We start from the raw sequence: 22255 nt of genomic DNA on the forward strand, positions 1-22255 counted from the left end.
TATATATATATATATATATATATGAAAAGTTCTGCAGTGAAAGCCTGTCTCCCACCCCTGTCCCATCTGCCTAGATGCCCCTACGACTGTCAGTCCTGTTTTATCTCACCAGGGCCCTAGAGACAGATGTTTTAGGTTGTCTCTAATTGTTGTTACAAATGGAGCTATAATAAAAAGCCTTATATTTCTCTCAGTATGAGTAGAAATATGTCAGGAGGAAAAATTCCACCAGTAGAATTGCTGGAATGGAGAGCCCATGCATGCATTTATAACTTTTTTTTTTTTGAGCCAGAGTCTTACCCCGTCACCCAGGGTGGAATGCAGTGGCACAATCATGGCTCATTGCAGCCTCGAACTCCTGGGCTTAAGCGATCCTCCCGTGTAGCTGGGAGCACAGGCATGCATCACCACATCTGGCTGATTTTTAAGTTTTTTTGTAGAGACAGTGGTCTCACTATGTTCCCCAGGCTGGTCCTGAACTCCTGGCCTCAAGCAATCCTCCTGCCTCAGCCTCTCAAAGTGCTGAGATGACAGGCGTTAGCCACTGCGCCCAGCCTACATTTGTAATTTTGACAGTAACTAAGATTTTGTCAGGATAATGGCATCTTGGGTAAAATTTGGAGATTTGTATGGCTAGGTGATGACAATATGTTGCAAAACCATTTTGTAGTCTTTTTCTGATTTGGTCGCTTAACTGCTCTGTTAGAGTATGAATGCAGGTCTAATTACATTCTCACAGGGAAAGAAAACTGGAGTGTGGTCTTTGACTCTTGGGCTTAGTTATTTTTTTTTTTTTGAGACAGTCTTGCTCTGTTGCCCAGGCTGGAGTGCAGTGGCGCAATCTCAGCTCACTGCAGCCTCCGCCTCCCAACTTCAAGCGATTCTTCTGCCTTAGCCTCCTGAATAGCTTGGACTGCAGGTGCACGCCACCACGCCTGGCTAATTTTTGTATTTTTAGTAGAGATGGGATTTCACCGTGTTGGCCAGGCTGGTCACAATCTCCTGACCTTGTGATCTGCCCACCTTGGCCTCCCAAAGTGCTAGGATTACAGGCGTGAGCCACCGTGCCTGGCCACCTGGGCTTAGTTTTTATAGCCAAACCGTTTCCCTACAAAGTCCTCACTGATTGGCCGGGCATGGTGGCTCACGCCTGTAATCCCAGCACTTTGGGAGGCTGAGGTGGGCAGATCACTTGAGGTCAGGAGTTAGAGACCAGCGTGGCCAACGTGGTGAAACCCTATCTCTATTAAAAATACAGAAATTAGCTGGGGGTGGTGGTGGGCACCTGTAATCCCAGCTACTCGGGAGGCTGAGGCAGAAGAATTGCTTGAACCCAGGAGAACGGTGGTTGCAGTGAGTCGAGATCATGCCGCTGCACTCCAGCCTGGGTGACAGAGTGAGACTTTGTCTCTGAAAAAAAAAAAAAAAAAGTCCTCACTAATTGCTTTTTTTTTCTTTTTTTTTGTAGGTTTGTACAGATTTTGCTTGGTTCTATCAGGTCCGTCATGTGACAGTAATGGGTACGTGCATTTCTCCAGATTTTCTGCGGATGTTGACCAAGACCTGCTTATCTGTTTTGTCCCTAATCGGTTTACCTGATGTGAAGGTCTTTGGTCATCAGAGCTTTCAACCCTTCTCTTACTAAAGTGAGAAATCAGTGACCTCAACAGAGTGTAGGTATTTGTTTGCCTCTGCATTCTCTTCTCAAGATGTAATCACTAACATTATGAAGTGTTTTTACATGCGTGACCTCATGAATTAACTCGAGAACTCTGTAAGGGTGTTTTGCACAGATGAAGGAAATGGGACTGCAAGATTGTCTTCCAGGATCCTGCAGCCAGAGGCTCTGGGGCAGGGATCAAGCACTGGAATCTGCCCATTAAACTCCACATTTCTTCCTCTTTCCCCTGCACACAGCCTCTGGTTTTTCAGGAGGGTGACCTTCCCTTTTCTGTAGATCTGTTGTGTCTTTGTTTTTCTGTCATTGTTGTTTTTGAGACAGAGTCTTACTCTCTCACCCAGGCTGGAATGCCATGGTGTGATTTGGCTCACAGCAACCTCCACCTCCCGGGTTGAAGCGATTCTCCTGTCTTAGCCTCCCTAGTAGTTGGGATTACAGGCATTCACCACCACGCATGGCTAATTTTGGTATTTTTAGTAGAGCTAGCATTTCACTGTGTTGGCCAGGCTGGTCTCAAACTCCTGGCCTCAAGTAATCCACCTACCTTAGCCTCCCAAAGTGCTGAGATTACAGGTATGAGCCACTACGCCAGGCGGACCTGTTGTGTTTTTGTAATGAGTTGTCCCATGGTGTGGTGTGAGGAACCAGAGCACAGTACAGTGTGAGAGAATGTGCTGTGTCAGTGTTAACAGAGGCCGCTGGAGAGATCCTGCCATTGGACCTGAGACCCCTTTGATTTGTTTTGCAATTTGTTTTTTTTTTTCTCCTGTCTTGTAGATGGATTAATAATTAATAAATCTGAGCCTCTTATTTCTGAGCAAAGTACCCTGAGGCTTACATACCCCTCCTAAGAAAAAGGCAGTCAGTCAGTAATGAGGAAGGAAGACTGTATAGTGTCTGAAAGCTCTTTGTGGAAATGTTTTGGTTTTGATTGGTAATTATATTGGGCTGAAGGCCTTTTTTTTGGTCTGAAGTTTCTTTTAAAATATAAATATATACATATATATATGTGTGTATATATATATTACATTTGTTTGCTTTTTTAGAGCAGGTGTTACAAACTGTAGCCCAGGGCCAAATCTGGCCCACAGCCTGTTTTTGTAAATAAAGTTTTATTGGAAGACAGCCACTCCCATTTGTTTGCATATTGTGCTTCAGCAGCCATATGACAATTATAACAGCAGAGTTGAGTAGTTACAACAGAGACCATCTGGCCTGCAAAGGCTAAAATATTTACTTTCTGGCTCTTTACAGAAGCAGTTTGCCAATCTCTGTTTTAGAGGTATGTACGTGTCTCTAAAAGCGTAGCAAAAACATTGTCTGTGGGTCTTAGTGTCTCATGCTGCACCTTCTAGCCGGAATGGTTCCTAGGTTGCACCAGCAGAAGTTTAGCTGTGAGTCATGGGTGTGAGCTTGTTCCGTAAAATCTCAGAAGCCCAAGACTGCACAGTTAAAGACTCCCATCTGCTGGCAGTGAGCAGGAACAGGACAAAGAACAGTCTTGTCACAAAAAAGGAATAAAGGGGCCAAGTGCAGTTGGTCACGCCTGTAATCCCAGTACTTTGAGATGCCAAGGTGGGTGAATTGCTTGAGCTCAGGAGTTCTGAGACCAGCCTGGGCATCATGGCAAAACCCCATCTCTACTAAAAATTTAAAAAATTGACCAGGCATGGTGGTGCACACCTGTGGTCCCAGCTACTTGGGAGGCGGAGGTGGGAGGATTACCTGAGTCCCAGAGGTTGAGACTGCAGTGAGCCGAGATTGCGCCACTGGACTCCAACCTGGGCATCCAAGCGAGACCCTGTCTCAAAAAAAAAAAACAGGAATAATGGGTGAGTGAAACGCTTGAAGGGGTCTCTATTTCTTGGTGTCTCCGGAATTCTGTTTCCATAGAACCAAAGGATTCGTACAACCTATTTCTCTCCATCTCCCTGTGGAGGGAAGCAGGGTCAATTTTGGCAGTCTGTGAGGTGGTCAGCCATGTTGAGTCCTCTTTGGGTGCCCCACTCCTCCTGCCCTGTGGCAGCTGTTCCCAGTCTCGGTGCCTTCCATTCCAGTCAGTTTCATTCCGGCTATTTGGGGTGAAATGTCAAAAGGGCCATCAAGAATCACAGAATAAGAAGTTGAAGCATCACTTGTCACACACAGTCATTTTGCCCCCTTCTCAAGAAACAGGATCTCTCTCTCTTTTTTTTTTTTTATTATACTTTAAGTTCTGGGGTACATGTGCAGAACATGCACGTTTGTTACATAGGTACGCACATGCCATGGTGGTTTGCTGCACCCGTCAACCCGTCAGAGTCTCACTCTGTTTCCCAGGCTGGAGTGCAGTGGTGTGATCTCCGCTCACTGCAACCTCTGCCTCCAAGGTTCAAGCGATTCTCCTGCCTCAGCCTCCTGAATAACTGGGATTACAGATGCGCACCACCGTGCCTGGCTATTTTGTAGAGATGGGGTTTTACCATGTTGGCCAGGCTGCTCTTGAACTCCTGGCCTCAAGTGATCCACCAGCCTCAGCCTCCTGAAGTGCTGGGATTACAGATGTGAGTCACCACACTGGCAGGATGTCTTTTTTAAGAGGTCTGGGTGTGCCTTTTGTAAGCTATCTCCGCTCTGACCTCTTATTCAGAAGTTTTACAAGGTTCGGGAGTGCTAATGCGTGGGAAAGCTCTTTAAAAAGGAAGAAGTCCTGTAAGAGCTGCGGGTCAGTATGCTATCTTTCATTCATACACATTTTTTTTTTTTTTAGCACCAAGAAAATGTTGTTCTCGTTGTCTTCTGGAATTTTAGGTGATCCTTAACTTCCCATATGCTGTGAGCAAAAGTTCTTAAAAGGTGTTGTAGAAATTGAAATTCCTAGGGAAAGTTATTTCCATTTCCCCTCTACTCATATCCCTCAAGTAGCTTTTTTTTTTTTTTTTTTTTTTTTGAGACAGAGTTTTGCTCTTGTTGTCCAGACTGGAGTGTAATGGTGTGATCTCGGCTCGCTGCAACCTCTGCCTCCCGGGTTCAAGCGATTCTCCTGCCTCAGCCTCCCGAGTAGCTAGGATTACAGGCACCCACCACCACGCCCAGCTAATATTTTGTATTTTTAGTAGAGATGGGGTTTCACTCTGTTGGCCAGGCTGGTTTGAACTCCTGACCTCAGGTGATCCACCTGTCTCGGCGTCTCAAAGTGCTGGGATTACGGGTGTGAGCCACCGCACGTGGCCCCCCTCAAGTATCTTGAAATAGCTTCTGCATAACGCTACCCAGCAGGCATGGACTGTACCTCTAAGTGTGATCAGCTCAGATTCAGGAGCCCAGGTCTCCTGGGATGGCTTTTGTGACAGGCTCTGGCTCTGTCTCCCGGGCTGGAGTGCAGTGATGCAATCTCAGCCCACCGCAGCCTCCTCCTCCCAGGCTCAGGCGAGCTTCCTAACTCAGCCTTCCGAGTAGCTGGGGACTACAGGTGCAAGCCACCATGCCTGGCTAATTTGTATTTTTGGTAGAGATAGGGTCTTGCTATGTTGCCCAGGCTGGTCTTGAACTCCTGGACTCAAGCAGTCCTCCTGCCTCGGCCTCCCAAAGTGCTGGGATTACAGTTGTGAGCCACTGTACTTGGCCCGCCTTTTTTGTTTTAAAAAGATGAAGCCGGCTGGGCGCGGTGGCTCAGGCCTGTAATCCCAGCACTTTGGGAGGCTGAGGCGGGTGGATCACGAGGTCAGGAGATTGAGACCATCCTGGCTAACATGGTGAAACCCCGTCTCTACTAAAAATACAAAAAAATTAGCCGGGTGTGGTGGCGGGCGCCTGTAGTTCCAGCTACTCGGGAGGTTGAGGCAGGAGAATGGTGTGAACCTGGGTGGCGGAGCTTGCAGTGAGCCGAGATCACGCCACTGCACTCCAGCCTGGGCGACAGAGCAAGACTCCGTCTCAAAAAGAAAAAAAAAGATAAAGCCCAGGTTGGGTCCTCTGGGTTTCCAGCAGAGGACTGGTGTGTATGTAGGTGGGTGCTGTATCTTTCAGCCCTGATGTTTGCTCTTAAGGGTTACTTATCTACTAGGATATGGTTGCAGGTGATTTCTGCCCCCATCATGCTGTCCACAGGAGGTCTGCTATCCCCCACTCATCCCCTGGGATTGATCTGTCCCTCCATACTTGTGCTCCATCTCCTGTTACTGTCTCCATGAATGGTTCTCTTACCTGCCCGGTTGCTCCAGTCAGAAACAAGGTGTCACCCTACCTTTCCTTTTCCTCCATCCCGTCCTCTACCAGCGAAGCCATCACTAGGTTCTGGATGTCAGCGGTCGTCTTTGTTTTAAAAAAGTAGTTCTGTATTTCTGGGATAAGTGGTGATGGGGAGAGGGGGAGAGGCTGGGCAGGTGGGCCAGGCTGTGGAGTGCCTTGTTTCTTGCTGAGTTTTAGCAGTGTGCAGAGCTGCTGAAGGCCACCGGCAGTGGCTAGTGCAGTGCACAGCAGCATGCAGCTTTGAGACACCAGAGGCGGCACTGGGACAGTCTGGGTTGGAGGTGATAGAGCTCAGGAGGAGTGGAGGGATTCCAGAGGCATCAGCAGGGCTGAGGTACTGGGTGGCTGGATGGCGAGGAGGGCACAGAGAGAACACTAGGATGATAGGATGATGTGCGCGTGACTGGGTAGGGAGGGTGTAGCTACCAAGCAAGCCAGGTGACCCAGGGCTGTGTGTGCACATGTGTGTGTGTGTCTGTGCTTGTGTGAGTATGTGTGTCTTTCATATTTATTTGACTGCAGGCCACAAGAAGAAATGTTACATCCCGAGCCAGGGCCCCTATCTCTGTACCTGTGTCTGCAGTAATAAAGGCACACACAGTGTTGATTTGAATGCTAGAGACCTCATTTTAGGGTGCTGCTTTCCTTTGATCCCCGCCCCACTTTCCTTCGATCCCCACCCCACTTTCCTTCTTGCCCTGGGACCTTCTTTCCAGCACGTTGTGCAGTATTGCAAACACAATATACCTTCCCTTATTGTTATAGCTCATAGGCTCTTTGGATCCCCGTGTGATAATTTTACTAAGGTCAGGCCCTTTCCTGGGAGCCCCACATGTATTGCTTCATTAATCCTCACAACCCCATGAAGCATTAGCATTTTCTTCACTTTTCTTTTTTTTAATCTTTGAGATGGAGCCTTGCTCTGTCGCCCAGGCTGGAGTACAGTAGTACCATCTCAGCTCACTGCAACCTCTGCCTCCTGGGTTCAAGCGATTCTCCTGCCTCAGCCTCCCGAGTAGCTACTTTTTGTATTTTTAGTAGAGATGGGGTTTCACCCCCATCATGTTGGCCAGGATGGTCTCGATTTCTTGACGTTGTGATCCGCTTGCCTCAGTCTCCCAAAGTGCTGGGATTACAGGCGTGAGCCACAGTGCCCAGCTTCTTCACTTTTCAAGCAAGTAAATCCTGGCCCAGTGAGTTTACTGACTTTCCCAAGAGCTTACAGCATATAAGTGGTGGAGCTGGTGTTTGAGCCCCTCCAGCTCCAAGAGTGCCTGTTCTTTAATCTACCATACTTCACTATCACAGAGAAAAATGTATCAGAGGCTGGGCACCTGTAATCCCAGTTACTCTGGAGGCTGAGGCAGGAGAATCACTTGAACCCGGGAGGTGGAGGTTGCAGTGAGATGAGATTGTGTCATTGCACTCCAGCCTGGGTGACAGAGCGAGACTCTGTCTCAAAAAAAAAAAAAAAAGTATCAGAAAATAATACCCTTAATATATGTGATGCTTTTGATACTAGCTGTTTTAACCTATTTCATCCAAAAATTAATGCTCGTCAAAACCTACTACATTGATTTCCTGACCCTCCTAATAGAGCTCAAGCTGCCTTTTTTGTTGTTGTTACATCGTTTAAACTTTTTAATTTTTTTGTATGGACAGGGTCTCGCTGTGTTGCCCAGGCTGGCCTCAAAACTCCTGGCCTCAAACTCCTGGCCTCAAGCGATCCTCCTGCCTCAGCCTTCTGAAGTGTTGAGATTACAGTCGTGAGCCACTGCACCTGGCCTCAAGCTGCCTTTTGAAAATATGGAGTATATTCTACTTCCAAAGCGCCTCTGAACTCTCCCCACCATCCCAGCTGCCACCTCCTAGCTCAGGCTCCTTCCTGGACCTTACCTTCTTATCTGGCTAACTCCTCTGGCGTCCTGACTTTTACCTTCATCTGTGCTTGCTTCCCTCAAATCTATTCATGAGTAATTTGAAAAACATGTCTGCCCATATCAGTTCCCTGATTTAAAATCCTTAAACACTGTATTGCTCTTAGGTGCCTAGTGCTTGACATGTGGAAAATGATCAGCACGTGTAAGAGTAAAGAAATAAAAAGTATTGTGTGTTTTTCCCCAGGATGAAGATCTTCTCCCAAGTAAATATTTTGAGGTTGACTTTCCAATGATCGTCACAAGAAAGCTGCACAGTATCAAGTAAGTGTGGTGTGGCCAGAAGAACAAGAGCCAGCTAGAATTCAGATCTAACTCTCAAGAGATGGCAGATCTGAATGCCAGAGACTTCACTTTAGGGTGTTGCCTTCCGTTCACTGCCCCCCACCAACTTTCTTTTGCCCTGGCACTCATTCCAGCATGTTGTACAGTCTGCAAAATGCAATATACATTTCCTTATTACAGATCACAGGCTCTATGGTTCCCCATGTAATTAAAATTAACACGAGGCCAACCAGATTTCCCAGACAAGGATTTTGTTTTTGGGGCTTGTACTCAAGCACTAGGGAGACAGCAGAGGCTCAAGGACTGTGTTGTTGGCTCCCTGAAGAGGCTTGCAGGGATGTTTTTATTAGCGAAGTGTGGGAATTGACATCACGAGTAAGGTATGCAGGCTGGGCCGGGCAAAGCACGTGAGGGGTAGGGGATGCGGGTCAGCGTATCTGGTTGCGTTGGTTATCTTGATTAATGGGCCACTTGGTGGTCTGGCTGGCGGGAAGAAGACTGTCAATCAATTGTTCAGTGTTCCTTCCTGAGATGGGACACTCCATAACCTTGGTTTCATATTTAGATTTCCTAAGGCCAGTTCCTGGAACTTTTAAGTAGAAGGCATGGTTAAATATTATGAAGAAGCAACCCCATTCCATTTCTGTTCTATCTTTAGTTCCCTTGAGAGATTTCACCCTCTATTCTTAAGGAGAAAGGGCTGAAGGTCTCATCTTCTGAAGCTACTTCCTGCTGAACAGGGATGTCGTCCTTGCCTCACTTCGAGGGGTGGGGAAATCTCTCACTGACTGTCCTAAAGACCTGTAGGGACTGGGGTGCTCCTGGAATGGTATGGGTTGGAATCCTTGGGCCACCATTAGCTTGACTTGGAGCGATTGAAACCTGAAAGACACAAACTTTACCAAAAGGTTAAAAACACGATACCCCAAAAGTTAGAGCAATTAAATGACCACTTAGGGTCCGAAGAAAGGTAAAAACCATGTCATACTTTGTAGGTATGCACTGGTGGAGTCCCAGATGATTTGAGCAGTAGAGTTATTGAGATGTAGCCAGGTAGCCTCTTGGTAAATCTTTACTTTTATTTTCTTTTGGAGACAGGGTCTCACTCTGTCATCCAGATAGGAGTGCAGTGGTGCCATCATGGCTTACTGCAGCCTCAACTTTATGGGCTCAGGTGATCCTCCCACCTCAGCCTCTGGAGTAGCTGGGAATAAAGGCACATGCCACCAAGACTGCCTAATTTTTTTTTTCTTTTTTTGTAAGTTTGTAGAGATGGGGTTTTGCCATGTTGCCCAGGCTGGTCTCGAACTCCTAGGCTCAAACGATCCACCCACCTTGGCCTCCCAAAGTGCTGGGATTACAGGCATGAGCCATTGTGCCTGGTCTTGGTAAATCTTTTGAACTTGCAGTTTAACCAATCTTGAACTGTTAATGTAAGAACAACAGATGTGGTTTATTATTGCGCATACCCGCCCTTGTTCAGCAAGAAGATAGTCCAGGGCAAATCCGTTGTCTGAGACAGCATTGGCTAGGGAGTGCAGGGAGGCTTGACGTCCTTTTATGGCTCTGCCTCTACTAGTTGCCAGTGTTTCAAGGGTTTGAAAGTTTCTCAAAGCCGCCTCACAGTATGCAAAGCCATCCCAAGGGGCTGCTTAGGGGCAGAACCACCCCAAGGGGCTATTCCAACTCCCGCCAAAATTAGCCCTATTGCCCTTTTAGATTTCACATGTGTGATATTATGAACTGTTACTCCACTGGGACGTGCATTCCTCATTGCGTTGTACATTATCCACACAAGGGCACGCTACTTGCTAGTGCAAGTAACAGAGAGGTGAAATTGGCTGAGGGGTAGCTGTTGGTCAGATGGCAGTCTGGGTGTCCACAAAGGAACAGAATACCCCATGGGTGCACAAACTTACACAAGGCGAGAGGAGTTCAGGTGAGCAGCTAAGCTTTGGAGAGAGGTATGACTGTTTTGGCGTGGGGGAAAAGATAGCCTTCCTGAACCCAAGTTTGATTAGGGTTTTTCTTTACTGCTAAGAGAAAACCCGGTGGGATTCCAAAGTAGGCGGTCCAGCTTCTCTTTTTTCCACCCTTTTTGGTGACCAAAGCATTTAGCAGCCCAATGAGGTTTATACATTCAAAGGAAAGGGAGATACTTAGGGCCACAATAAGAGGTACAGAGGTTGTTTTAGGTTTCCATACCTCCTTTGTGAAGTTGGTAGTTGAGCTTTTAGGGAATGGAAGAGGCAGCCCCTCTGAGCCTGGGGATGATGGTAGGACACCCAGCAGTTGGACAAATTATGACCTGAAGCTATAATGCTGGAAAGGTTGTCAAGAGAGATCATTTCCCATTTTAATGGATCCAGCCTACCCTGTGCCCCGATGGGGAGGAGTAGGAACAAAGTAAGGAGTAGCATCTTTATACCCAGCAGGGACAAACGAAGTCTTTACCTGAGGGAGGAGGCTGAGCAAAGCAACAGAATAATAGTGAAACAATTAGTAATATGAGGAAAAGTATTGGACTCAAGATCTCTAACCACATTACTTCTCCGATGATGAATTGGCTCTCCTGAATTTGAGGTCTTCCACAGGTTTTCAGGAGGAAGATGGGCCTTCTGGGCGAGTCTGGAAACATTTAGGAGAAAGCATTTCTGATTGGGAGAGGTGTACCCAGCTAGTGATTCCTTGTGACTTGGCTGCGGTTGGAGTGGTCAGGGTCACCCAGTAAGGGCCCTGCCATTTAGGCAAGGGGTGGTTCTCCGGGGAGCCTGCCCTTCCAGTCTTTAGAAGGACTTGGTTCCCTGGATTAGCTTGTAAAGGGGTTTTCCCATCCTTAGTGGGGACTGGTAGGATTTTGTTTCTGTACTCTGAAATCGCTTTTTGAATCTGTCCTAAATTGATACTGTAATTTTTTATGTAATTCTTCACGTAACAGGAGGTCAGTGGTGGGGAAAAGCCTCTGGTAGATCATCTCAGAAGAACTAAGTCTTAGTCTGCACACAGGGGCCCTGCGGACCCTAAGAAGACTGGGAGCATCTTAACCCAGGGCTCGCGTGGCTCCTAACAGAGTTTGGCTAGAGTCGTCTCAAGTGTATGGTTCATCTTAACTTTCCCTGATGGTTGGGGTGCCAGTTCATTATCCTATCAAAGACTGAATGCTATCATTCAGTCTTTGCATTCTTAAGAGGCTTATCTCACAAGCCAGGCCTGCTGGAGTGTGTTCTTTGGGCCCTGTGCATTGATGCTGTGAGTCCTCATCATCTGTGGTTGGGAGTGAGGTTGCCATGTTCAAAGTCTGACATACCCTCAAAGTAATATCCAGGGTGTCTAATAAGAGAGCTTGGTGTCCCTTGACTTCTAACCCAGTCTGAACCTGGTGGGGAGTCATAGCTTCTGTATATTGTCCCCGTGTCAGCTTAGATGCTTCACTAAACAGCAGGGCAGTGGCTGCCACTGCCCTCCAGCAGCCAGGCCAGTTCTGTGCAACTGGATTTATCTGTTTTGAAAAATGAGCCACTGACTTCTGCACAGGTCCTGACCTTTGAGTTAAGACTCCCAAAGCTGTTCCTAGTGTCTCACAAACATATAAGGTAAGTGGTTTTTCTCAATTGGGGTGTCCAAGGGCGAGGGCTTGACCCAGCTCAGTTTTTAGGGGTTCAAAAGATTGTTGACATTTCTTCTCCCAGTCCAAGGGCTCTCTTTCTTCCCCTTTTAGAGTCTCAAGTGGGGCTTTAGCTGTCAGGCCATAATTTAGAATCCAAATACAATAGAAGCCCATGATTCTCAAGAAACCCTGGGGCTGCCTTTTTGTTTGTGGGACCAGCAATGAAGTGATTGCTCTTTCCAATCCACAACTAGTGTTTGGGCTCCTAGAGTCAGAATGAACCCCAGATATTAGAACTTCTGTAAATAAATCTGGGCCTTGGATGAGGCTGACCTTGTATCACCGCTCAGCCAGGAAATTCAAGGTTTTAATGATATTGAAATCTGAATCCTGCCATGTCTGTCTGACAATGAACAAGTCATCCACATATTGTAATAAAGTCCCATTCTGTAGGCTTAGCACCCTGCATTCCCAGAAAGGTGAGGGCCTTCCCGGAAGCCCTGGGAAAGCACAGTCCATGTGTACTATGTGGCTTTCTGGGTATCAGGGATTTCTCCATTCAATGCAAAAAGATACAGGGATTCTGGGTGGAGAGGGCTACACAAAAGAAAGCATCCTTGAAGTGTAGTAGAGTGAAAAACTGAGCATCTCCAGGTATCTGAGCACAGACAAGCTTGGGACCAATGTTGGGTGGATGGGAATGACTGCCTCATTACCCCGCTTCAAGTCCTACACAAACTGATATTCTCCATTAGGCTTTTTAACAGGGAGGACTGAGGTGTTGCCTGGGGACTGGCACGGTTTAGCCCTTGCTGTAGGAATTTGTGGAGTAATGGCTGAACCCCGTTCAGTGCCGCAGGTTTTAGGAGGTACGATTTCTTCCATGGGTAGCCCATCCCAGGCTTCAGATCTGTCTTTGCTGGGGAAGCTTTATTAGCCTGTCCTAGGACTGAAGTGTCCCACAGGGAAGGGGTGACGGGATCCTTGCTTTCTTTGGGTATGTTTTGGGTCTCAAGTTCCTTTCCATTTAAGAGTGCTAGCAGGTGGATTCCCTGTCCTGGCTCTGCCTCTACCTGCAGTCTGTCCTCTTCCAGGGAGGTGGTGGCTCCCATTTTGCTTAATAAGTCTCTACCCAGCAATGGAGTAGGACATTCTGGGGAGCATACAGAAATGAGGAGAAATAAGCCTAGACATGGCCTCACAAGCAAGAGGGAAAGTACATTTTCTTACCTTAGGACACCTGTCTATTCCCATCACCCTGCAATTGCAATTGGAGAGGGGGCAAATAGGCTGGGTCAGGACAGAGCAGGCGACTCTGCTGTCCACAAGGAACTCAGTTTTCTTACCTGCCACATCAAAGGTGACCTGAGGCTCCGTGGTGTGATGATGATAGAGTGTGCTGCAGTCGGAGGCAGGATGCTGTCAGGCGGTGTCTATCAATCTCATCTGAAAGCTTGGTGAGGAGTGGGGACTGGCCAGGGTTGCCTGCCGGCTGTCCTGTTTTATGGAGGTCAGGGCAGCCTCTCTCCCAGTGACCCTCTGTCCTGCAGTATGTACATTGGCTCCATCCAGGGTTGGCTGTCTTCGATTGGTTGGTCTCCTGGGCCTCCTAGGGTCACCCTCAGGTAGTGGATGAATTAGGGCAGCCAGAAGCTGTGCTGTTTTGGTCAGTCTCCTCTTCTCATCTGCCATCTCTGTCCTGCCTGTTATTGAAGACCTTAAAAGCCTCGTCTGCCAAGGTCAACAGCAGGGTCTGGGGTCTGGCCTCCAAATTTTCTGTAATTTCCTTCTAATGTCCGGAGCTGGCTGAAGGATAAAATGCACAGCACGTGATGCCTCCGCTCTGCTGCCCCCAGGTCTGCATGGGTGCATTTCTCAAGCGCTTCAGGGATTCTATTGAGGAAGACTACTGGGATCGCCTCCTTTCTCTGGGTACCTGTCATAGTGTACAGGTTTGACTATACATTTCCTTCTTCCTTTAGTCAGGCAGGTGACAAAGTGGCTTATTCTAGCTTTATCTAGGTTTTCTCCATAGTCTCACTCGCATGGAGACTGTGCCTGGGACCGCATCTCGCCCTACACGGATGACTGCATATTGGTGTTTAGTGACTACCTAGATATTGGCATATTCCTTAGCCTTTTCAAATATGTGTTGCTTTTCATCAATACTGCAAAGTGACCATAACATCCCGCCACATCAATGAAAAGGCGAAATTTAGTCTAACAGATTCATCTCTAAACTTACCAGGATCCTCTGAAGGTCTACCAAAGTGTTCTTTACATAGTCCTAGATCCACCACCAAAAAAGGAACGTGCACCCTTGTCCCTCCCCTGTTTCCATCCATTTCTCTGAGGGGAAAACAGCCCTGGGCCAGTGGGGAAGCAAAAGAGGATGCCTGTTTGGAGTCCGATTAGAGCCCTACTGGGGACAGCACAGGGGTCCCCTCCCCAGGAGGCCTGCTTAGGATGGGGAGGGAATTCTGGGGGCCTGAGGCTGTGGAGGTCCACTTCCTCAAGTTCCTTCAGGAGGAACCTGGAAATAGGGGCCACACACACCTGACAAGAATCCAGTAGCTTTGGGTCCTAGCATAACTTCATAAAAGCTTATATCTAGGTATCTCTCCCCATTTCTCTGTCCATTCACAGAATAGATCCGGCTGTAAGATAGTGTTAAAACTAGGAGATCCACTTCCACCCACGGCCATTTTTCTTGATCTAATGTGTACTAGGGCAGGTTGTATTACAGAGGAAAATCAGTTCTTTTTTTTAATTAAATTTATTTTTTTTGAGACAGGGTCTCACTCCATTGCCCAGACTGGAGTGTTATGGTGCGACCACAGCTCACTGCAGCCTCAACCTCCTGGGCTTAAGCGATCCTTGCCTTAGCCTTCCGAGTAGCTGGGACCACAGGCAGGCACCCCCACACCTGGCTCCTTTTTCCTGTTTTTTGTTGAGGTGGAGTTTTCCTGTGTTTCCCAGGCTGGAGTTTCTTTTTCTTTAAGCCATCGGATTTGGATTCCTTCCATTTAGAAATGATACATCCCAGACGTGAGTCTTGGAAGATGCCTGGGGCATTGCCCATGACTGTAGCCCCTGTGTCTGCTTGTCTTAGTAAAGGGCCAGGGGCAGGGTGCAAGCACAGGTGTCAGGCGACAAGAGAGTTGGCTCCCAGCCCCGCACAGCACAACAATACAGGTCACACGAGAGGGCAGGTGTGGCCGGTGAAGAGAACTCCCCAAAACGGAGTGCTAGCTTGGATGGGTCCTTTTTATTCTTCAGCCTTACACGAGGTCCGGGTTCTGCTGACCAGTGTCCTGCATTTGGTAGTAACCGAATGACAGTCAATAAGATGTTGAATGAAACACACAAAAAGAAAAACAGATCAGGGCATGAGCTAGGCAAACTCCAGCCCCATGTGCCGTCAATTCTCCCCACACAAAGGCAGCACCCAGAGTCCTTAGGCTCGAACACTGAACAGACAGAGAAGAGCTCACAGGCTTCCGTTCCCACCAGGTGTGGGAGAGGGAGGGAAAGCACTGAAAGACTTGAAGATGACAGAGGCTAAAGCCAGGGTGCCTGATAGTTCCTGCCAGCCGCGTCAGTCCATCCTGCACGGGTGTCTATTCAGGTTGAGCCAATGAAGTTAAAAGTGAAGGAAGGAAAGCAGAAAGGAAGAAGGACAAAGACAACAAATAGGGGACGTGAGGGAAGGGAAAGCGTTGTCTGGGGCGGGGGTGGCGAGGAGTCTCTCGGAGACCGGAGGAAAACTCACCAGTCGCGGTGGCAGTGCTGAATCAATGGGGCCTCCCTCCGGCCCACTGGCTCATAAGCCTCCCCTGCGGGGCGAGTAGTTGCTCCTTGTGCTCCTGCCTGGCTCACCGGATAATCTGTTATGGCACCAAGCAGATTTCCCAGACAAGGCTTTTAGTTGGGGGCTTGTGCTTGAGCGCACAGGGGGACAGCAGAGGCTCGAGGGCTCAGCGACTGGCTCCCTGAAAGCCGGGAGAGACATTTTATTAGCGAAGCCTGGTAACTGACATCAGGAGAGGGCATGTAGGCTGGGCTGGGCGAAGCATGTGAGGGGTAGGGGATGCGGGTCAGTGTATCTAGTGGCTGATGGTTATCTTAGTTAATGGACCACCTGGTAGGCTGGACAGAGGCAACAAGGTTGTAATCAAGCTTGTTCAACCCCAGGCCTGCCGGTGGGTGACATACGGGCATGTGACATGCGGCCCAGGACTGCTTTGAATGCAGCCCAACACAATTACGTAACATTTCTTAAAACATTATGAGATTCTTTTGTGACTTATTTTTTTTTAAAGCTCGTCAGCTATTGTTAGTGTTCGTGTATTTGTGGCCCAAGACAGTTCTTCCAGTGTGGCCCAGGGAAGCCAAAAGATGGGACACCCCTGCTGTAAATCAGTTGTTCAGTGTTCCTTCCTGGAATGAGACACTCTGCCGCCTTGGTTTGACATTTAGATTTCCTAAGGCTAGTTCCTGGGATTCTTTAAATGGATCTGGTTAAACATGAAGAAGGAGCCGTATCCCATTCCTGTTCTCTTTCATTATGACTCTCCAGCCATTAATGTAGTTTCCTGGAACATTTAAAAAGTGACCCCATGTTTTGATAATCTGAATGTGTGTGTCTTTTGTTTAATACTTTATTCCAAGGGCATGTAGAAAGTTACCTGGCCTTGGCTGGGCACAGTGGCTCACACCTGTAATCCCAGCACTTTGGAAGGCCAAGGCTGGTGGGTTGCTTGAGCCCGGGAGTTCGAGACCAGCCCGGGCAACATGGCGAAACCTCGTCTCTACTAAATATACAAAAATTGGCCAGGCATGGTAGGTGCATCTGTAGTCTCAGTTACTTGGGAGGCTGAAATAGAAGGATCACTTGAGCCCAGGAGGTCGAGGCTGCAGTGAGTCATGATCACACCACTGCAGTCTAGCCTGTGTGACAGAGCAAGACTCTGTCTCAAAAAAAAAAAGTAAGTTACCTGTCCCAGAATAGATGTACAGTAAGTGGTTTTTTTGTATATGTGACTGAATTAATGGAAGACTGAAGTTAGTTATTACATATGAGATGTTATGGGCGCCATTCCGAGTCCAGTATCAGGGAGTTTACGGAGTTGCAGATGACAGGTTTACTAATGTGTGCTGAGAGCTTTCACAGCCTAGTACCATGTTAAGTGCTTCACTTGGATTGTTTCATTCAGTCCTCACAAGACACTCATGAATTAAGTGCTGCTGTTATCCCCTTTTTGCAGATAAGGAAACTGAGGCTTAAAGAAGTTAATTTGCCCAAAGTCTTCTATCTAGGAAAGGGTAGAGCTGAGATTCAAACTGTGACTTCAAGCTCAAGATCAAGGAATCTTAATTGTTGGTTTTTTTTTTTTTTCTAGACAGAGTTTTGCTCTTGTTGCCCAGGCTGGAGTGCAATCTCAGCTCACTGCAACCTCCGCCTCCTGGGTTCATGAGATTCTCCTGCCTCAGCCTCCCTAGTAGCTGGGATTACAGACATGTGCCACCACGCCTGGCTAATTTTGTATTTTTAGTAGAGATGGGATTTCTCCATTTTGGTTGGGCTGATCTCGAACTCCCGACCTCAGGTGATCTGCCCACCTCGGCCTCCCAAAGTGCTGGGATTACAGGTGTGAGCCACTGTGCCCGGCCCGCATCTTAATAGTTTTAACTACAGTCCCTCCCCATCCCCCCTTTTAACTTAGTCATTTAAATAAAACCCTAATTCTTATATTGAAAAAAATGTGAGTAAACGTTAAAGTGTTTCAGCCATCCTTTAGAAAAGTCTGATCCTTACAAATTGGAAATAACTTTCAAGCTTTATTTTTTTCTGGATCCATGAAAATAATGGATGAGGCCTTATGTGCCTCCTGAGTTTACCTTTTCTTTTCTTTTATATTTAATATATTTAATTTTATATTAAATATGCTTTTTAAGTGATACATGGCAATTCTGATGCTCTGGGAACTGGAAAGTACTGGCTGGTTAGAACTCTGAGTGGAATAAGAGTAACTGGCTCTTGGTTAAGTCCAGAGGTGGTTTGTGAAAGTGTGTTGGTGTTTGGTTATGGTTGTTGGGATATTGATGCATATCTCATTTCTGATTTTTTGCCTATTCTGGATTGGGGAAGTTACCACATAAATGTTACTGAACTTTAAGTTTGTGTAAGAGTCAATTCTTCTGGCTACCTGTGACAAATAACAGGTAGCTTTTAAAATTTGATTGAGAATAGGCAGCAAACTAGAGATGGCCCAAAAAAACATTGGAACGTTTGAAAAATTCTTGTTAGGCTATCTTTAGCTATTTCTAAGTCTAAATACTTCATGATCAGTTTGTGATTTGGACATTGGATGCCAAGTGTAATGCTTAGCCAATGTCACCTGAGACCTGTGTCCACTGAAGTTTTACTGTATGTGTGTAGGGTCAAAAGTGATTAAACTGAAGCCATTTTTAGAGGGGCCCCTGCTGTGAACAATAGCAAATATATATTTGCCATTTTGCTAGTGAGTGTCTGCATTTGTGCAGTAAATGAACTCATGAGTAAATTGAAGAGCAAATAGACTCATCTTTCTCCTCTTTCCCATCTTCCCATAGATGCAAGCCTCCCCTATCCAGCCCCATTCTAGAACTGCATTCAGAGGACACACTTCAGATGGGCAAGTATCAAGCTAATGCAAAATTGACTGTATCAGTATTTTTGCTTCCCACCCCTTTTGTGAAGATGGGGTTTGTGTTGGGGGTGTGTGTGTGTGTGTGTGTGTGTGGGTGGGTGGTGTTATACAATGTATTGTCAACTGAAGAATGATGAGGTTCATAAATTTGGAAAGGAGAGCTTGCTTTCTCAGAGAGGGTTGCAGCCTGCAGGGAGGCCATTCTAACAGGCTGGGAAGCACAGCTTCCTGCCAGAAGCCAGCAACAGATACTTTGAAGGAGGGGCAAAAGGAGGAGGAATTTATGCTCAGCCGGGTGGGCAAACATACATATTTAATGAGCTATAGGAGGAGTCATGAATATTTATGAAAGGACAACTGTGTGCATGTGTGGTTGAGCTTCACACCCCATCATAGGAGTCATGTACAAAAAAAATGGCTGTGTTAGCATGATCCAAGGGTGGAGGTTTTGGCCCTCTGACATCAAAAGGTGAGGCAGAGGACACAAAAACCCGCATCTTTCGGAGACTGGCCAGAACCACTCCCTGTTCTGTGGTCTCTTATCAGGAAGGAAATGCTGGTTGACTGTTTTGAAGTGGCCAAAGAGAGGGGCAGCAGTCAGGCAGCTGGGTTGGATGATAGCAGCAGTAGAGTCTTCTGAAAGGGCTGGTTGCTGTTTAGCCCTTAGGGAAGAACGCCTCCAGGCAGTTAGTAAGCAAGGGGTTTAAAGGAGGCATCTTACCTTCCATCCCCACGTGGCCAAGAACTCAGTTTTCAAGGTCGCTCTGGGATCCTCTTGGTTCAGGTGGCTGGGGGGCTTAGAATTTTATTTTTAGTCTACAGTAGACTTTTGCTGATACATTTACATTTGTGTTGGGGTTACCACGAAGGAATTTTCAACGACTTTCTGTATGACTTTTCTTAGATGTCCTTAGGTCTCTAATCTTCAGTCTTTCTGTAAAGACCTTGAGTTAGTTGCCAACATTTCAAAAATAAACTTCTCATGAAAAATCTCGATTTCTAACTTTCCTTGGAAAATCAGAAGACGCGGTAACATTAGGCCATGATTTCCACAAGGGAACAATTAAATAGTGTCTGCCTCAGTTAGAGGAGTTGCCGTCTTCCAGTTCTGTCCCCACCACTCTCTGGTATCTTACACTTGACCTGCTTCACTCAATTCTGTTACCTGCTTGGCCCTGGCAGTCAATTTTCCCCGTTTTTTCCCTCAACTTTTAATTATGATTGTGTCTTAACAATGGTTTTCCCATTTCTGAGCCTTTCAAATTATGGGTAAATCTCTACCACCATTTTCCGTTATTTTCACTTTTGTCTGAGAGAAGTTAAAGGGGTTTATTAGTAATTCAGATCAGAGAACGTGCAGAGAGGACAGCCTTCAACAATGGTCAGCACAGGTAATACTGTGGGCATCAGGTGACTAGATGAGCCACGTCCTTTTATTACAACAAGTAGGGACATGAGAGGAGGGAAAGTGTTCTCTGAGGCAGGGGTGGCAAGGAGTCTAGGCTTTTTCTAGCCCGCTCCTCCAGATTCTTCCAACCTCTACCCATTACCCAGTTCCAAATCTGCTTCCACGTTTTCAGGTACTTGCAGCCACAGCCCCTCTTCTCAGCTTCTCAGTACCAGTTTTCTGGTTTAGCTTATTTTGTGCTTCTATAACAGAATACCTGGGACTGAGTACTTTATAAAAAGAACGGAGACGTAGTACAGTTCTGGGAAGTTTGAGGTTGAGGGGCCCACATCTGGCCAGGACCTTCTTGCCGTGTCATCCCATGGAGGAAGGTAGAAAGGCAAGAGAGCATGACTGTGTGAGAGAGAGGTGAAGGAGTGCAAACTCAGAACCCACTCATAATCCCAAGATAGTGGTATTAATTCATTCTTTGGGACTGAATCACCTCTTAAAGGTCCTACCTTTCAACACTATTGCATGAGGGATTAAGTTTCTAACACACGAATTTTGGAGGGACACATTCAAACCATAGCACCTGAACACTGGGTATTGTGATTTAAAATTTTTTCTACCAGTCTGGCTGGGCGTGGTGGCTCATGCCTGTAATCCCAACACATTGGGAGGCCGAGGCAGGTGGATCACCTGAGGTCAGGAGTTCGAGACCAACGTGGCCAACATGGTGAAACCCCGTCTCTACTAAAAATACAAAAATTAGCTGGGTGTGGTGGCGGGTGCCTGTAATCCCAGCTATTTGGTAAGCTGAGGCAGGAGAATTGCTTGAACTTGGGAGGCGGAGGTTGCAGTGAGCTGAGATCATGTTACTGCACTCCAGACTGAGTGACAGAGTGAAATGAGAGTCTATCCAAAAGAAAAAATTTCTACCAGTGTGGTAGGCCAAAATGATGCCCTATTATTTTATTTTATTTATTTTTATTTTCTTTTGTTGTATTTTATTTTATTTATTTTATTGTTTATCTTTATTTTATTTATTTTATTTTATTATTTTATTTTATTTTATTTATTTTTTTGAGATGGAGTCTCCCTCTGTCACCCAGGCTGGAGTGCTGTGGCTTGATCTCGGCTCACTGCAACCTCTGCCTCCCAGGTTCAAGCAATTCTCCTGCCTCAGCCTCCCGAGCAGCTGGGATTACAGGCAAGCGCCACCACACCCGGCTAATTTTTTTTGTATTTTTAGCAGAGACGGGGTTTCAGCATCTTGGTCAGGCTGGTCTCAAACTCCTAACCTTGTGATCCTCCTGCCTCGGCCTCCCAAAGTCCTGGGATTACAGGCATGAGCCACCATGCCCCACCGATGCCCTATTATTTTAAAAAAAATGTATGTAACTTTGAATGCTAGTGAGATGGAGCATCTTTCCTTCGTTTTATTGGATGTTGGGACCTCTTGTAAAGTTTTTCATTTCCTTTTAACATTAGTTTGTAATTTCTTTCCTTTTCAGTTTATAGGAACCCTTCATAACACATAGATGTGTTCTTTGATAAAGGTCTGTTGTCAACTTTTTTTTATTGAACTTTTTTCTCGTTCTTTTACTTAACTTTTAACTTCGTGTCTCGTCGGTAAATTTTTTACTCTGGTTCTTTATAGTTTTTTATTTTGCCATCATGCCGGGAAAGGAGAATTTGAATAAAAATGTGAATGAAAATTTGGGCAAACTGATAGGTGATCTTAAAACTGACAAAAATATTTGTTTAAAAATGGCCTTGTTTTATCAAACCTACAAGGCTGTGACAGTAAGAATCACCATTATTTATTTATCAGTAAGAAAGGAAAAGTACTGACACTTAAGCTGACACATCACCAACTGTTAGATGCATCCTGATTTCAGGAATGTTAAAATGTGAAAGGATGCATCTTAGAATTGATGATGTATTTTTTTAAGCGAAAATCTGCTTAGGGTAAAAAATCAAAAGTGTACAAATGGACACACAATGAAAAGTCAGAAGGTGTTTTTTTTAAAAAGGAAGGCCGAGTATGGTGTCTCACACCTGTAATCCCAGTGCTTCAGGAGGCTGAGGCAGGAGCATTGCTGAGGGCACCTAGTGAGACCCTGTCACAAAAACATTAAAAAAATTAGCTGGGCATGGTGGTGCACGCCTATAGTCCTAGCTGCTTGGGAGGCTGAGGTGGGAGGTTACCTTTAGCCCAGAAGTTGGAGGCTGCAGAGAGCTATGATCGCACCACAGCACTTCATCCTGGGTGACAGAGTGAGACCCTTTCTCTCAAAAGAGTGAAAAAGGGAAATTGGGTTCTGTTACCCTCTTGCTTAAAACTCCCTACCGGGCGGGACCCATGTTGTTCATCAGGCCTCTATGTGCCTCCTGATTTCCCTCCCTCCCTCCCTCCCTCCCTCCCGCCCT

The 22255-nt window shown here is 46.5% G+C and overlaps 1 protein-coding gene and 1 long non-coding RNA gene across 3 annotated transcripts in view; one reads left to right on the top strand and one right to left on the bottom strand.

Moving 5' to 3' along the window:
- LCMT1 (leucine carboxyl methyltransferase 1) overlaps nt 1-22255 on the top strand; it is a 71119-nt gene that overhangs the window by 22389 nt on the left and 26475 nt on the right. Inside the window, exons 4-5 of one of the 2 annotated variants that reach the window (XM_011987948.1) lie at nt 8036-8112; nt 18356-18417. In XM_011987948.1, coding sequence (XP_011843338.1) covers nt 8036-8112; nt 18356-18417 — 139 coding nt within the window. The remainder of the gene's footprint in view (nt 1-8035; nt 8113-18355; nt 18418-22255) is intronic. The other variant, XM_011987949.1, reaches the window with a different exon arrangement.
- On the bottom strand, nt 8445-15020 carry LOC105545151. Its single transcript, XR_001006877.1, has 2 exons — nt 13087-15020; nt 8445-8722 (listed from the first exon to the last, which is right to left on the bottom strand). It is a non-coding gene; the product is annotated as an uncharacterized LOC105545151 (long non-coding RNA).

The sequence above is a fragment of the Mandrillus leucophaeus genome, unplaced genomic scaffold (assembly GCF_000951045.1).
Source record: "Mandrillus leucophaeus isolate KB7577 unplaced genomic scaffold, Mleu.le_1.0 Scaffold32, whole genome shotgun sequence".
Taxonomy (NCBI): domain Eukaryota; kingdom Metazoa; phylum Chordata; class Mammalia; order Primates; family Cercopithecidae; genus Mandrillus; species Mandrillus leucophaeus.